This window comes from Condylura cristata, unplaced genomic scaffold (genome assembly GCF_000260355.1).
Source record: "Condylura cristata isolate star-nosed mole 26May11 unplaced genomic scaffold, ConCri1.0 scaffold00021, whole genome shotgun sequence".
Classification (NCBI taxonomy): Eukaryota; Metazoa; Chordata; class Mammalia; order Eulipotyphla; family Talpidae; genus Condylura; species Condylura cristata.
Window position 1 is genome coordinate 630,633 of NW_004567122.1, and position 16,229 is coordinate 646,861.

Genomic DNA, 16,229 nt, shown 5'->3' on the forward strand with positions numbered 1-16,229 from the left:
GGGCGCTGGCGGAGGCGCCCGTCGAGGCGCCCTGGCGGCTCTGCGTTTGCTCCTCACGACGCCGTGTCGGCGGCCGGCCGGCGGGCGGGAGGGAGGTCGAGTCCGTTGGCAAAGGTCGCGTGGAAGTGGCTTTGAGCGGAGAGTTTTCTGGTGCCGTTTAGGGAATATCCTCTGAAATAAATAGGGTGCCCTGGAGACCGTGCGGCTCAGACCTTAAGAAAACGAAAAGGCGCCCTGCGGCGGCGGGTGGAGCGGACACAAACTGCATGGTAGACCTCTGAGTCACGAGTCTGAGTTACGGGCTACACAGTCTGTTGCTGGGGTTGGGGGCTTTGTTTTCATTCTTAGGTATTAACGGGCTTGGTAGAGAGCATAGAAAACTGGGAACCAAATGATAAACTTTAAAGAAACATCTAAACATCACAAGCGATGTAAAAATCGCTAAAGGAAAAAATCTTTCAAACTGAGTATAACGTCAGTCTTCTTTTGACCCTTGTTTATTGTTGGAAAAAGTATTTCCCCCGTGATCATTTCCTTTACTCAAGTACTTCACTGAGTTTAAGCTGTATTATGTATTAACCTCATAGCAGGACTAAGCATTTCCCGGCAGCTGGAAATTTGGTGTGCCTTATGTGTATTTTTTATTTGTGGTGTTCACTGGGCAGTAATTTCATGCCAATTGTCTTAACTTTGTTTTGACTTACACCCTTGAGGGTACTCACTAGAGCCATAGTACAGGTGAGAAGGGTATTGTCATTTGCATAACCAGAAGAATGTAGTCTGTCCCCACACCCGTCCAGCATAACCTGGATTAACTGTTCATGGCAGCGTCTGGTTTTATATTGGTTTCAATTTTCTACACATAGAGTAAGTGTAGTGGGAGCACATCAGAAAGCATGATGTTTGATTGAGCGATAGAAGATTGTAGAAGCATGTTTGTTGTTGTTTTCGAAGTTCCCACTGTTGACAAATACCTCATTCCCATGAAGGGCATCAAGGAAGCACAACCTAAATCTTCCTTTCCTTTAGTCAAAAATTAGCTTCCTCTTTAAGGTTGCTCACTACTTAATGTGAGGACCAGTGGCTCAAATCATAATGTGTTGGAGCACACATGAACTTAAGTCCATTGCAGAACGCCTGCAACTACTTCTCCTTGCTGCTTTGTTCAGGAAACACTTATGTGCTGTCATACTTGCTGTGAAAACTATGAGATAATCCCTTTTATACTGGGCATGCCCAGTAACCTTGCAGGATCTATTTTGGAGCACTGTGCAAGAACTTTGGGGGGCCAGTTTTTGCTCCCCACCTTCCTTCAGAATAGACTGTAGTAGCAAACAGACATTTGACCCACGAAGGAGTGAGTTTTGGAGGCCATACTTCGACCACTGTTGAAATAAAAACCTGGAAGTAAGTTTTCAGCCATTGTTTAAAATGCCCAGTAGATCAAAAACTATTTTTGTTTGTTATCTGTGAAAACTGAGGGGAAAAGTTGCAGTTCATGCTGCCCTTGCCTGTTTTTCCTTCCCCATTCAGAGCCTGTGGTTCTTTAAAGCCTCTCACGATGACTCTGCATTCTTGGTAAACACATTGCCTTGGCCTTTAATACAGTCCTTACTCCGAGAATCCACCAGAATCCAGGTACCTGCATTTGTTAGGTGACATATTTCAGAGTGAGGCTTTTAACATAAAGTATGTGATTCTGCCCTTTGAGGTATATTGTATTCTAATATTGGACCTTTAATATTGGACCTTTATTGTATTCTAATATTGGACCTTTACACACCCCTTGGCATGTGAGTGTGTAAGAGAGAACTAATCATCTTCCCATTCAGAAGTCAGGAAACAGTGTACAGCTGGCTTTAATGCTACCTGTAAAACCCTGGTATTGTCCTTCTGCCCCACTTAAAGTACTTTACTTCTATGAAACAATAGTCCTGTTCTTAAAACAGTGAATCCCAGGACTAATAATAGGGAACACCAAAGTGTCAGAATAGAGCTTTGGAGGGTATTAGCTCTATTAATGCAGATACAGCGTTTGGATTGTGGGGGAATTGTTATTCCTGTTCTGGCTTTAGAAAACAGATCCACTGCGAGTAGGTTGGTCATTGAGACCCTGCTTAAGGCCAGGCGCAATACTAAGCATAGGTGCTATTGACAAATTAGGTGGCTGGTAGGATTACAGTTTATATTATTTTTTAGACTTTTATAAATTTTGTATAAATGTCGTTTTTTGCCAATTTTTAAAAATTAATGTTTATTTTTACATCATAACGTTTTTAATGACCCTAAAATCCTAAGTCAAAGTTATATCGTACACTGTACACATTTTCTCTTACAATGAGCAGTAACAGCTGTCTGAGCTAGTTCACTTTATGTCAAAAAATATTTAATGATGCTTTGACATCTTGGGGGGGTTGGAAGCTACCTACCTGAGCACACCTTTCCTGTGGAAACCCACCATCCAAAGCCCAGACCCCAGCCACCTCTCTTACCTGTGCTCACACACCTGCGTGGAGCCCCTGCTGCTCTGGGGCATGCAGGGCCTGGCAGACAGTGGGCACTGCGCCTGCCCGCCTTGCCCTTTGGAGGAAGCCCCAATAGAGGCCGAGCCCACGTGGCCCCCTCCTCCGACCCACCCTGCTGCGTCCCCACATGGCCAGGATGTCATGGCGTCCTGGTGCTGTTCATTCAGGGTCCCTCACTCCTTGCCTGTTTTCTTACCACCACGGATTAAAAGCCCAGGTGCAGATCACAGCAGCGTGGCAGTGGGTGCTGGAAAACACAGATGTGTAGGGAGACCCCTTCCCCAAAGAATAGTCTGTCGTGTCCACGACTTGAACTCACTTGTCAAGGATGTAGAAGTCTCTACCTCGGCCCAGAGCCTGGAGTAGCCGCCTGCCAGGCAAAGCGCTAGGTGCTACCAGTCCCTACCTGTCGCCGTGCTCTCTCACCATCGGCCGGCTGTTGTCTCATTGCCAGGCACTCTTGTGTGATCTGGGTGTTATATTAAAGTTTCACTTGGGGAGAGTTGGCATTAAGCCAGTGGTGAGATGGCAACTCATGGCTCTGGCTGGAGGTAGCTTTACCAAGAGAACCTGCAGGGGGCCTTGCCTGGTGGCACAGTGGTTTAAAAGCTCAGCACTCCAAGCCCACCACAGCCGTGAGTTTGATCCCCAGCCAGGGAGGTGACCCACACAGCACAGTAGACCTCTCCTGTTTCCCCGCTGCTCCCCTCAGCAGTGTACTTCGTCAATCTGCCTGTTCTGCTCCCCACTCTGTCTCTGGTGAATCCTCTCACCGCCCCGGAGCCTCTGGCTTGTACCGCAATTCTGTGTGCGTAAATAAATATTAAAAAAGTAGAACCGGCAGAGCTATAGATCTGTGGGCTGGATTCACGGCAGAGAACAGGCTTTGGCTTTTCTGGCTTGGAGAGCCTGCCCACACAAACGGGTGCAGCTGGCACCTGCCCAGTGCATTTGCTCCAGCAGACCGTGGAGCCGTGAGAGCACACTGGCATCCGCAGTCTGTCCACCGGCTAGTGGGCATGTCCTCACGGTAGCCTTCCATGTGCCTCCTTTTTCCTGACAAGGTGATTCTCTATTGCTTAGCAAGTGTCAGGCAGGCACCCCATGAAGGGTGTCAGAGATCAAGCCAGGGAGAAAGGGTTCCACAGAGCCCCAAGAGGTGCTGGCACTGTGTGCAGTCAAAGTGTTCGGTGTGTCACCCGCGCTTGATGGAGACAGCCTGTCTGTGCTTCTGTCCCGTCCCCGATTCATGAACACTGGGAAGACTGACCTAACAAGGAGAATGTTCAATATGTGAAAATGCGGATTGTAGAACAATGTTTCTTTGGGGATCATATTTGTTCAGAAATGCAAATTAAAATATTGATAACATTGTTTGAACTTAACAGGTCACTGGTAAAATATTTACAGCTGTTCTGGTGTGTGATTTTAGAGAGTGGGAATCTGAACTTATAAAATAGATCACACAGTGGATTTTGTTATTAAGGTGCCCCTGATTCCTGCTATGAAAATAAACACCAAGGTACTTAGTGAGGACGATGGGAAACATACTTGAAAGAAGATCTGTGTCTCCATTTCTGCCTTTCGCCCTCAAGCCCCCGTCGCTGGAGACAGACTGAGGCGGCTCTGGGTGCGGGTCGCCCCACTGACTGTCGGAGTCAGTTGAAGAGCTGGGGCGCGGGGGTGCCCGGGCGCGCGCCTCACTCGGCCTGTGCTCAGTTTCAGAATGGCTGCGCCTGCTGCCTTTCCTCGGCGTGCTCGCGCTGCTGGGCTATCTTGCGGTTCGTCCATTCCTCCCGAAGAAAAAACAACAGAAGGATAGCTTGATTAATCTGAAGATACAAAAGGAGAACCCCAAAGTGGTGAACGAAATCAACATCGAAGACCTGTGCCTGACCAAAGCCGCGTACTGCCGGTGCTGGCGCTCCAAGACGGTAAGGCCGCGGGCACGCGCTGGCCAGGGAGCCCCGAGGCCGCCCGCTGCCCAGAGCTTGCATTTTGGGAGGAAGTTTCAGATGCTGGGCAGGCAGAGAAATGCGGGGGCTGGCGCCTTGGCTGCGGGGCAGGTCCAGAGGAGCTGCTGGGTGCGGTCCGCCGTCCGGTGGCTGTGCGTGAAATCGCTTGAGTCTTCAGCGCCTGGCCTTCAGGGTTAGGTTTATTTTCTCGTCATCTCTCCCCGTCACGGGTACTTTAGGATTGAGTGAAACGAGGGCCTCAGGTCCAGGATGAGCCCGCAAATGGTAGCCGTGATGGCGACTTCCAATATGGACATTAACAAGGACTTTGGGGTGATGAGACTGATCACTGATGAAATGTCCACTGTTGTCAGGGTCCCTTTAAATACAGTGATGTCCATCACAGCATCTTTTGTTACAGCACAATTTAGCCCATCTGACAGTAGGGACCGATTAACTATTAAGACAAGTGGTGCGGTATTAAGTGCTTAGAAGCCACATTCTCAGTATCAGAAAGACTTTTTTTTAATATTTGAGAATAATAACATGAAAGCATGATGTAATATAAAAAGTGTATTGCCATTTAACTCTGTTTTTTAAAATAAAGATTGTGCTTAGTAAATGCAGAAATAGATCAAAATGCAGAAATAGATCAAAACGAGTGAATTTTATAAGTTTTTAAAAATGTTAACAGTAGGACTTTTATATTCTGAATTCTAATTTTTTTAAGGATTTGCAATTTAGAGCTCCAGAGAATAAGAGCTTATTTTCATCTTATAAATCTACTTTATTACCTCATGTGAAACCACCAAAATTAAAAAAAAACTATACCAAGTAAGAATTAACTATTTACAATTGTTAGATGTTGACCAGGTTTGAGCAGGCCAGAAGAGTAGGGGTGGAGGGTCAAGGGGAGAGGCTGGTGCCTGGGGTGGGACTGGGACACAGCCCAGTGAGCCTGCAGCGGCCCAGCGAGCGGGCAGCCGAATGGCCGAGCGTTGCAGCCACGCTGCCTCAGTAAGGGCGCAGTAAGGAACAGTGAAGCTGCTCCAAAAGGTGTGGAATTAGTAATGCGGTGTGACACGTGCTGGTGAGACCCACCCACGGTCAGGAAAGCGCTCTGTGGCTACTTCCCCACCCCCACCAGCAATAGGCCTTCTTTATCTGAGCACTTCACAAATACTTCTGCTTACTGAATCATTTAAAAGTAACACATGGATTCTTTTTCCTTTGTAGTTCCCCGCCTGTGACGGATCACATAACAAACACAATGAGTTGACAGGCGACAATGTGGGCCCACTAATACTGAAGAAGAAGGAAGTTTGAGGGTGATGGGTCAGGGTTGAATTCAGTTAAAGCTCCAGCAGTATTTTCCAGTTTTTGTGTATAGAAGACCTTTCACATGGTGGTTTTAATTATTGCTACTGTTTGATAATTATTTCTGCCAGTTTTCCTGCTATACTATGGTTTATATTTGATACTTTGTATATTGTCATTTATGTAGAAATTAAATCATGCAGTCCTTGTGTTCTGACTTGGAGGAATTCATGTATAATATCTTCCTATAATAAAACCAATACTTGTAATTTTAATTGTAATTTTGAGAAAAACCTATGCTTTGGCAGTAGATACAAGGCTGTTCCTTTGAATATCAGTATTTTCAACTGAATCTGTACTTTGAAATGTTCTCCCTTTGCTATTAAATAAATTATTTTTCAGATTTCTTCTGTTTTGATTACTTGCATTTCCTGCCCTCCCCCCCCACCTTTCTGGCCTTCCACACACCTGTCTTGTTTAGATCAGTAAGAAAAACACTGAATAATGACTTGAATCTTTAAAGATGAACTCTATGCTTTATGCAGATTGATGTCTAGTAGGAATTTCTCAATTTCTGGCAAGATGTGAACTGGATATGAAAGTTCCAGTAAGAAACAGATTCGAAAAGACTTGTGTTTGCCCTCAGGGGCTCATTGGCCTGTGCCAGTGCACCATGTCTGTCTGACTCCAGGTGGAGGGCGGGAGCAGGCGCAGGCCCACCTCAGCACCTGACCAGCTGCCAGAACCAAGCACATCTAAGTTCCTGTCAAAACGATGAGCTCAGCATTCCAAACTTCTATGAACTTGTGGCAGTAAACCAATAAAGCATAAAATACTTTTGCAAAATTTTCTGAAGTCTTCAAAATCTCTGTAGTTCTCAGCCCGACAGCTTGTGTGTGTCATGCCAACAGCTGCCCTCCCACTGGCAGAGGAACTTCCTCTGCTGCCTGTCCGGGAGCACGAGGCAGGCACCGCCCTGAGCACGGGCCTGCAGGGCTGACTGGTTATGTGAGATGTGGAGAGCTGCTGCCATGTGAGCCTGACTCTCCTGTGGCCAAGAGTAGCAATTTTAAAGTTAGGATTTGAAACATACTTGTGGTTTCTTTGTGAAGTTTTGCAAGGTTCACGTCCAAAATTGTTGCCTCTTCTCATCCATGAGTAGCCAGACGTGTGTTGCTCTGGCTTTGCTTCTGGGTGTTTTTTGTCCTAAGGTCTTTTCCTCAACGCCCTTAAAGGACTTCCCTGTCAGGAGAACCACTTATGTTTCTATGGTTGATCTCAAGACTTCGGGAAAAATCCTCTTCACCAAACGTGGCTATCCGTTCTGTAGTCAGGAAATACTTTTTAAATCCCTGACTGCAGCTCACTGCAACATGTTTTTAATCATGTGTTAGTGATTCCCATTCTGAAGTTACACAAGAGAAAGGAAAATTTCCCCTTCAAACATAGAGACTAAAATGAAATTATACTTTAAATTTTGTCAAGTGAGAACACCGTCAAAACTGAAAACTTATGAAAGGTAAAAATTATACATACCCTGGGCCTTCCCTGGTGGCACAGCAGGTTGAAGCACAGCACTAAGAAGCTAAAGCCACTTCAGCATGAGTTCGAACCCCGCCCGCCCCAGAGGTGACCACAGGGCATGGCAGACTTCTCTTGACCTGCCCGCTGCTCCCTTCAGCAGTGTACTTGTCGGTCGTCCTGTTCTGTTCCCCACTGTCTCTGGTGAATCCTCTCACCACCCCACACCTGTGGCCTGAACCCCAGTTCTGTATGCATAAGTAAATCTTTTTAAAAAATTACACATACCCCAAAAGTAAAGGTTAAGCATTCAAAGTTTTTTTTACCCTGCATTTTCAATTGTTAAAATATGTCAAACAGCTGTGCACAAATATTTTCCCACTTTTGTAGCCTTTTCAGCAGTCTAGAGCTGGTAGCAAATTTATAACTTCTTCCACGAGGAGCAGTATCAGTTGCCGTCATTTCCCTGTGCAAATTCTCAAAATTCTACCATGTTCACCTAACATAACTGCATCTGTATTGATTTGTTAGCTCTTGAAAGACATATTTTGGCTTTCTAGAAACGTCTGGAAATAGCCCTGGTGTTTCCATGTCTCGTGACTGCAGAATTGGTTCCCCTTTCTTGGTAAACTAGTCACTGTCTCACTCAGCAAGATATTACAGAACGAGGCATCAAACTGATGAGCAGGCTCGAGGTATTAATGATTCACTCAGGCGGGCAGCTAAGCAAGTTGTATTATGAAAAGCACATTACAATTCAGCTTTGAGTTTGGTGCCTCATCTGATGACTCATTAAACTACTTGTGTTTTGTAACCTACTTTGTTAATGAATTTATAGGAAGCTAATTAAGCCAACTGTTGATCTCTGCTCAACCTTCCTGAGATCCCAGTCTCTTCTCCCCACAGAGGTTTAAGTCTCTCCTGTTTTATCAGGGCTCTTAGATTATGGTGGGCATCTCATTTTCGACTTACCGGAGACCTCTAACTCACTACACTGCGCCCTGCAGGATCCAGATCTGACACCGCCACGCTGGAGGAGACCAGCAGGTAAGTCACCAGCGCTCCCCAGCCTGTCTGAGCAGCTGTGCCAGTGTCCCTCTGTGGGGCTAAGCATCCTCAAGTCCCACCTGATTCTAACAAGTTTGGCCATCTGATTGCTGCTGCTGCTGCACACGTTGCATGCGTTGAAAGGGTCCTGCAGAAACAGGTACACAATAAAGTGTGACAACTGACTGCAGGAGAGGGAACAAAAGCTTAAAATGTGTGACAGGCAGGCCCTCGAGATTCCCACTTATAAATCAGCACCACAGGTAGGGTTACATTTAAAGGGCAGGCACTAAGCCAGATTGTCATTTTAAGGGTACGGCAGTGGAGGTTTAACTTTGGTTCTCTCACTTTGCATTTCATTCACTCAGCTAGCCTCTAAAACCAGAATTAAAATGTTCCATTGCTGGCCCTGGTCTTTTCTTTTTCTTGTGATTTTTTTCACTGAATTACGAAAGGGATGGGGACTTAGCGAGCACTTACCTTCCTGGCACCTGCTTCATTTCACCTTCCATTCTGCTTAGCTTGTAGTATGACACAGGTTCAGCCTGACAGATGACTTTCTGTTCCTGAAATATGTAATACTAAAAGAGCATTCTACACAGTTATTAACTTCGGAGTCAAAAATCATAGGCTAGCTCTCTAGTGAAATCACACATTTATTAAATCTTGGTTCTATATACAGGTTTCACATATTTGTGGCTTTTAAGTTTTCTCTCATGTAAGAGAATCCATTAAAAGAAACAGGCAGTGCCTGCAAATGACCTTTTCAATGAAAGGTGGACCCTGACCAGTCAGTCTTGACAAGGCTCGGATCGTGGTGCGTGAGCAGCTTGGGGCCCAGGATGCCGATGAACAGAGCCCCGTTGGGAGCCGTGATCAGGATAGCGAGGAAGGCGACTGTCATCACATGCTGCGAGTACAGCTCCAAGTTGGGCGCGCTGGCTCTCGCCGTCTCTAGAGCGAGAGGGCCCAACACAGCCTGCATGTGGGGTAAAGACGTCATTGAGGGAAATGTCCACAGAGTTAGCACTGACTAACGTAAATGGCCCTGTCCAACAGACCCAGGGTTAGACTACCATAAGAGAGGAGACAAGGCGCTGAGGAATTCTTGCGTATCTCTCAATTCTGACCTCTTCCTAGCCACGTATCTGGAGGAAGGGACAGGGATGAGTCAGAGTGTCACACAGGCTGGCTGGCGTCTCTCATCTCAGCCGACCCATTGAGACCTGCTCTGAGTGTCTGTTCTCCCTGAACCTCAGGAATCTAGGGGAGCGGGGCTCTGCAGTCAGCCTTTACCGTGAGCCTCCAGGGTCTGGGCTGCCACAAGACAGCACACATACTAGTTGCGAGCGTTACTCTTTCCCTACATGGAAGGTAGAATAGCATAGTTAAACTGGCAAGAAATCTGGGAGTCTGGCAAACTGGGTTTCAATTCTGGTTTTGTGCAACCAGGTAAGTGATCTTTACAAGTGACTCAAGCTGTCCAAGCTCCTCCTCACTTCAAAGTGAACAACACAGTAATACCATCCCGTCAAGGGGTTGGAATGATGACTAAATGTGTGAATGGGAGAGCAGCAGGCACTTACATGCTGGTAAGCTTCTCTCCCCACTCTCCCTTCTACCCCTGCCAGTAGGAAGGAATTCCTTTGAATTCTCTTTCAGAGTAACCCTGCTGGGCCACAGAATCCCGCAGGCACCTTTTAGCAGATTTACTTTTAATAACAAAGTATCTTGCTAATCCTTTACTTCTATTTATTAACCTAAGTGTGAAATTACCTTAAATTGTTCAGAGGTTAACTACAAATATATAATAAATCTTCTGAGAAGTTGCACAATAACAGCATGATAGAAATATTCCCTCTCCCATGTGACATTATTGCCAAAGAACGCCCCAATTTATGATCAGGTTCCAAATTTAAAATTAATGACCAAGAATTGTACAGTTTTAGGCGCTGCCTGGTGGCTCAAGAGGTTAAAGCGCAGCACTATAAAGCTGTCTGCCTCCACCACAGCATGAGTTCGAACCACGGCCAGGAATGACCCACAGGGCACAGCAGACCTCTCCAGACCCACCTACTACTCCCCTCAGCAGTGTATTTGAGTAGATCCACCTGTTTTGCTCCCCACTCTGTCTTTGGTGAGTCCTCTCACCCCATCCCCACACTTCTGGCCTGTACCCCAGTTCTGTAGGCAAAAGTAGTAAATCTTTAAAAAAAAGTTGTATACTTTTATATAATTTTTTGTTAATAGAATACAAGGAGCTGGATGCTGAGAAGAAAAAGATAATTCAGACAAAAACCAACTTATGTTTTACAAGATTTGAGCACCAAAGAGCTGCCAAAAACCCACTAAGTTTTAACAGATGACAGTGATAATGGCGGCACTCACAGGAGCGACACTCAGCGTCCCACAGGGTCTGCCACGTGGCAGGTCCTGTTCTTAAAGTTTGACAGCACTGACTCGTGTCGTCCACGTGGCAGCCCTGTGTGACGTGGGGACTCCTGCTAGATAGTAAGTGGTTTCTATCTAGTAACTGAGAATTATTACCGTTTCTTGAGAAGAACCCAGTTAGTAAACTGATCTTACATTTATGAACTACATTCTTTCTCTTACTGTCATCCCTCTTCTGCTCTAGTTTTTACCAGTATTCTACACAAAGGAAAGAACTAAAATGTAGCCAATTCTGTATCAGTAGCAGAGAGAGAAAGAAGGGGATGCAGATTGACTCTTGAAATGTAAAGATAATTGTTGAATCTGAACATTTGTGACATCATCATCATTTGTTGTGGTCATGACTCAATTTGTACAAGAAATGAGTTTTCTGTATTGCCAGAGCCTAGAATGAGCTTCTACTAATGGCGCAGAGGAAGCCTGGGCTAACAAGCAGGCACAGAAGCAGACCAGGTGCAGGGCCAGAGGGTAGGCTCCTGCCTCAAGCCTCCTTTTCTTTTCCCCTACTTTATGGAAATTAAGAGATAATCAAACAAAATCACATGTGAAGTGTTGGAAAGAGAGACAAGAGAGATAAACACTTCTTTTACAGATTATTTACTATGGCAGGGATTAAAAATAAATCATGACATATTAACTGAGGCAAACAGCAGTGAAACTGTTCAATGAGCCCTGCCATCTGCGACAGCCTACATCCAGCACTTCATGAGGGTGAGTTCCTCTAATCCTCCAATGCCTGTGACAGACAGAACCATACAGCTCACTGTACAAGGACAGCGCAGTGCTGAGCAAGTGTGAGGGTTACAGGCAAGAAAGTATTTAAAACAGGCACCTGGCCCCTTGGACCCTTCTAGCCATAACATTGAAGATTTTGTCACATGGAAATGCACAAGTTTTTCTGTTTTGGAATAACAATGGAAAAAGAATCTCAAGAAATTAAGCCATTACACTGTCAGGTTAAAGTCTCTAGACATAAGTAGCAAAACCTTTCATACGAGAATAACTAGAAGGTCCCTCATTCATTCATTCATCCATCATTTGTTCATTCTTGTAGGCTTAGTAACTGTAAACATTACCCAAATACTTATTGTAAGCACCTCCTGCGTGCCAGACACTGTCTTAAGTACTAGGGGGAAAAATCAGACACTGATTTCGAGTTTAGTGGTGAGATTCAAATACACAAATGAAATGCGTAATGTAAAATAACGTGCATTCATGTTTGTGGGGCAGGTAAAGGGAAGAGGGAACATACACTTTAAAAAGAAATCAATGCCTCTACTGTAACATCATAACATTTAGTTCTGTAATATTCAGCAAAATGTAAAAAATTACAGTATTCATATATACTTTACTTATTTTTTGCATGTAGTAGAACTGGAGTATAGACCAGTTCTATAGACCAGGTTGGGGGTGGGGGGAAGAGGATTCATCAGAGACAGAGTGGGGAGCAGAACAGGTAGAGCTACTGAAATTCACTGCTCAGGGGAGCAGTGGGAGACAGGAGAGGTCTGCTGTGCCATGTGGGTCACTCTCTGGCTGAACTGAATTCAGGTCAACTCGGTGATGTGCTGAGACAACCCTTAGGCCACCAGGGAAGCCCCTCATATACTTTACCTGTATTTTAGGAAGATAAAATTTTTTTCATCAATCTCGTATTTGTCATCAACAGTAAATTTTTCAACTCAGTGATCAAAAATGATTAACTCATGCCAATTTTCACAATGGAGCTGGAAGGGATCATGCTAAGTGAAATAAGTCAGAAGGGAAAGGTAAACACTGGAGGTTTCCCTTACATACTCTGTATGCTAATACAGAGACCAGGCAAAGGGTCAGAAAAAGACAAAACTTGCAACCGACCGCAGACCTGAGGCCTACTGCAGGGAAGGGGAAGGCGGGGAAGGCCGAGGAACAGGGACCAGGACAGGGGCTGGAGTAGCCCAGGGAGGTGGGGATGGATCATGGGGTGGGGTGGGGGAGAACCACTGGGCAGCCCCTGGGGGTGTCCAAAATGAACAATGATGTAAGGAAATAAGTAAATGAATTTAACAGAAATATAAATAAAAGTACATTTTTCAGTTTAAAATATATAATGATTGTTAATTATAATGAGTAGTTATAATCAATTATTTTTTTACCTCCTACCTTGAGCCAGCAAGCTACAAGGAAATGGCTAACAGCCTTCAGTTTGTGACTGCAGTTAAAAGTTTCCACTGAAAAAATCATCAACCTACAATTATTAGAATGGCGATATATTCTTACCTGGACAGTAGCTTTAGGTACCCATGCTAACGCAATAAATATTTTCTCCTTAAAATTAAAACCAGCAAAAGACGAAATTGCAAATGTGAAAGAGATTCGAACCAACAACGCCAGGGTTATGGAAGCGGCACAAATGCCTGCAACAGAGAAGCAAGCGCGGTCAGCAAGGTGCTGGGTGTTCGCACTCAGAGCACCTGTAGCGGTACTGAAGGCATTTTAAGGCGAGTGCCTCGTGGCGCCTCTGCTGTCCAAGTAACTACACTAATCGTAACGGCTAGAAGTGACAGGCGCCAAGAGCATGCGCACACCGGGCAGTGGCGGCAATATGAGGAACATAGCGGATCCCGCGCATTCAGCTCCGGGGGGCTTGCACAGCATTCCATGGGTGCTGGGGGCACCTACTGTCGCCCCTCGGGAGAGGATCAATGTCCATTCCCTGAGGCCATGGGGAGCCACCAGGGCGGCCGTGGGCAAGTGTGGGAGTACGTGTGAGCGTGTCGGCATGCGTGGCCCAAGAGACTCTGACACGCTCACAGACAGACATTTAGAAAATGATATATAGCTTTCTTAAATATTTCAAAATCATGTTTGATGCCTCTCATCATTCTTACCAATAGCATTACTTCTAAGAGATGCAACAGATACTTCCCAACCAACCAAACCAAAGAGAAGGGGCTGAAAAACATTCCATGTTTTTGCTATAATGGTTTGGACTTTAACCTGTAGGCAAAGAAATACATTTTAGTTACTGTAGCACATAAAAATAACTATTTCAGAAATTTAAGGTCTTACTTAAAATTTAAGAAACAACTTTACTTAGAGAAAAGCATTTAAAACAATAAAAATTAGTAAAGGTTAATTCTTTTACTCAAACGCCAAAGCAGAATTTGATTAAAAGAAATCACAAAGTTGTAAAATAAAAATATTAGTTGGCAATTTTGCCAAATAATAAAGTAAACTGTAAGGTCTTTGGCGCTCCAGACGTGTGCTGTGGGTCAGCAAGAGCCCCAGCTTTGGCTGCGAGGTGGCTCAGAGAGCCAGAGCTGCACCGCACACCCAAAGAAAACACGCTCAAGACCATGCAGGCCTGTTACCTCTCAAGAGGGAGCTGGGGTGACCCCACTAACGGTATCTTCATAAAAGAGTCCTGACGTATTCCAAGTTACGAGGAAAAACATTCTGCAGGGTCTGTTTGGCCTGCTTCCAACGGACCCACGTTGAAACTTCAAAGTGGCTTTTTTCTTAAAAATCAAACCAAAATGTATAATAGATTGTAACAGACTGCTCTGCGTGGGTACTGCCCACCGGCTTCACTACCTGGGAACAAGCCCTCCCAGTGCTGCTTCCCACTTAGGTGGGGCTTGTCTCCAGGACTTGCATGAAGCCATTTTAGTCTTTGTGTGGGGTTGTCATTTTTACAGAAGACTAGATCTAAAAGCTGACACCCTTCAACTGAAGGCATAAACTAGCTACATAACTATTTCCCTATACCTGAGTTTTCTGATTGCCATTTATAAAAGTAGTTTAGAAAGGGAAAAAGCACATTATCCTGCTTTGTGATTATGATTTTACTGTAAACTAAACAAAATGTCAGTATGACTCTTGAGTAGGGAAATGTCTCAAGATGATTCTAAGAAAGAATAGGGGTAGGACAGACAACGAATAATTATAAAGAAAAAGAATATCTTCTATAGTAGATTTAAAACAAAACTACATTGACTTAAAATTAGAGTGGTACTGCATAAAAGACAAGTAGGATTAAACAGATCCCAGAAGCAAATTAACATATATGCATGAATTTAGTTCATGTTAAAAGAGGTATTGAAAAATGCCAAATTTTAGTAACTTGGCAAAAATGATTAGCCAATGTGTACAATCGAAGTGCGCCAGGGGAGCTGTCTAGCATGAAGACGCAGGTCTGTGATTGCTCATGCCTTACACAACACACAAGGACATGAGAACCTTAAACCACAGCACTCTGACAGGAATTCCAGATTAATCTAACAGTGCAATGCAAGACAAACAAACACTACCATGTATGAGATGCATATAAAGTGGTATAATGTTTATAACTTGATCATCGTTATTGGTGAAGAAATCCTTCTTAAACAACATACAGAACCCAAAACCAAAAAAGACAAACTGAAGAAGGCCTGACTATAGGGAAATTTAACTCCCATGCAAAAGATGTCATAAAGTTGAAGATAAGCAAAAAATTATATGCATTATACACACAGTAGAAGATGAGCAACTCTGACAGAAACACTACAGATTAAGAATAAAAAGCAGATAAACTAAAAATGGGCTAAGAATATGATTGGCAGTTAAAGAATACATTCATACAACTATACTCTCTACATCAAAGAAATTAAGTAAAAAATAAGGTAATATAGTTTTTTACCCATCAGATGGCAAAAACTGTAACTATTGATAATACCCAGCACTTCTAATGAGTTGAGGGATTAGGGTCTCTCCTCTACTGCTAGTAGCAGGGTAAATTAAAAAATATCCTTTGAAGGCGTAATTGGCAATACACATCAAAATATAAAGGTACCATTTCTAAACCTAGCAATCCCATTGCTAAGAGTTTGTTAACATAGAGGTACTTAGATATTTAAAAAAGACATGAGCAGAACTGTTCATGGCACCACTGTTTGTAATCACCAAAAGTGGAAATGATCTAGATGTTATAATGTGTGAAAACAAAGGGGCTTGATGTGATAATTCAACTTCTGACTGCATTTTAGTGTATTTGCAGGTTCTTTTACTAACTATTTTATTTTCTGTATTGATTCACACACTCTTGAAAACACAAACTTCTGGACTGTCTTTCCACTAAAACAAGGTGATTTTCTAAATGTCCGTTTCAGATATTGAAAAATGCAGTGCACCTTTTTAAAGGGTGACGTGTTACAAATAAGTACACCTTTGGGCCCTCTCTGGTGGCACAAGGGGTTAAAGCGCAGCACTCTGAAGCTGTAACAGCCACTGCAGCATGAGTTCGATTCCCGGCCAGGCTTCTCCTGTGTCCCCGCTGCTCCCCTCAGCAGTGGATTTCAGTCAATCCTCCTGTTCCACTCCCCATTCTGTCTCTGGGGAGTCTTCTTAACTCCCCACACCTCTGACTTGTACCCCAGTTCTTGTATACATAAAT

General features: G+C 44.3%; 2 protein-coding genes across 7 annotated transcripts in view; one reads left to right on the forward strand and one right to left on the reverse strand.

The window, feature by feature from the left end:
- Positions 1-4,174: 4,174 nt before the first annotated feature.
- CISD2 (CDGSH iron sulfur domain 2) lies at positions 4,175-6,204 on the forward strand (the record flags this gene model as incomplete). Its single annotated transcript, XM_012727912.1, has 2 exons — positions 4,175-4,459; positions 5,717-6,204. Coding segments are annotated over 2 exons (375 nt in total), but the record flags the coding sequence as incomplete, so codon positions are not given.
- A 2,805-nt stretch (positions 6,205-9,009) lies between these two features.
- SLC9B1 (solute carrier family 9, subfamily B (NHA1, cation proton antiporter 1), member 1) overlaps positions 9,010-16,229 on the reverse strand; it is a 44,681-nt gene continuing 37,461 nt past the window's right edge. For all 6 annotated transcript variants that reach the window (XM_012727908.1, XM_012727907.1, XM_012727911.1 and 3 more), the window contains 3 exons: positions 13,687-13,795; positions 13,076-13,212; positions 9,010-9,344 (listed from right to left, as the gene is read on the reverse strand). In XM_012727908.1, the coding sequence (XP_012583362.1) occupies positions 9,132-9,344; positions 13,076-13,212; positions 13,687-13,795 (459 nt within the window). In that variant the 3' untranslated portion in view covers positions 9,010-9,131. The remainder of the gene's footprint in view (positions 9,345-13,075; positions 13,213-13,686; positions 13,796-16,229) is intronic.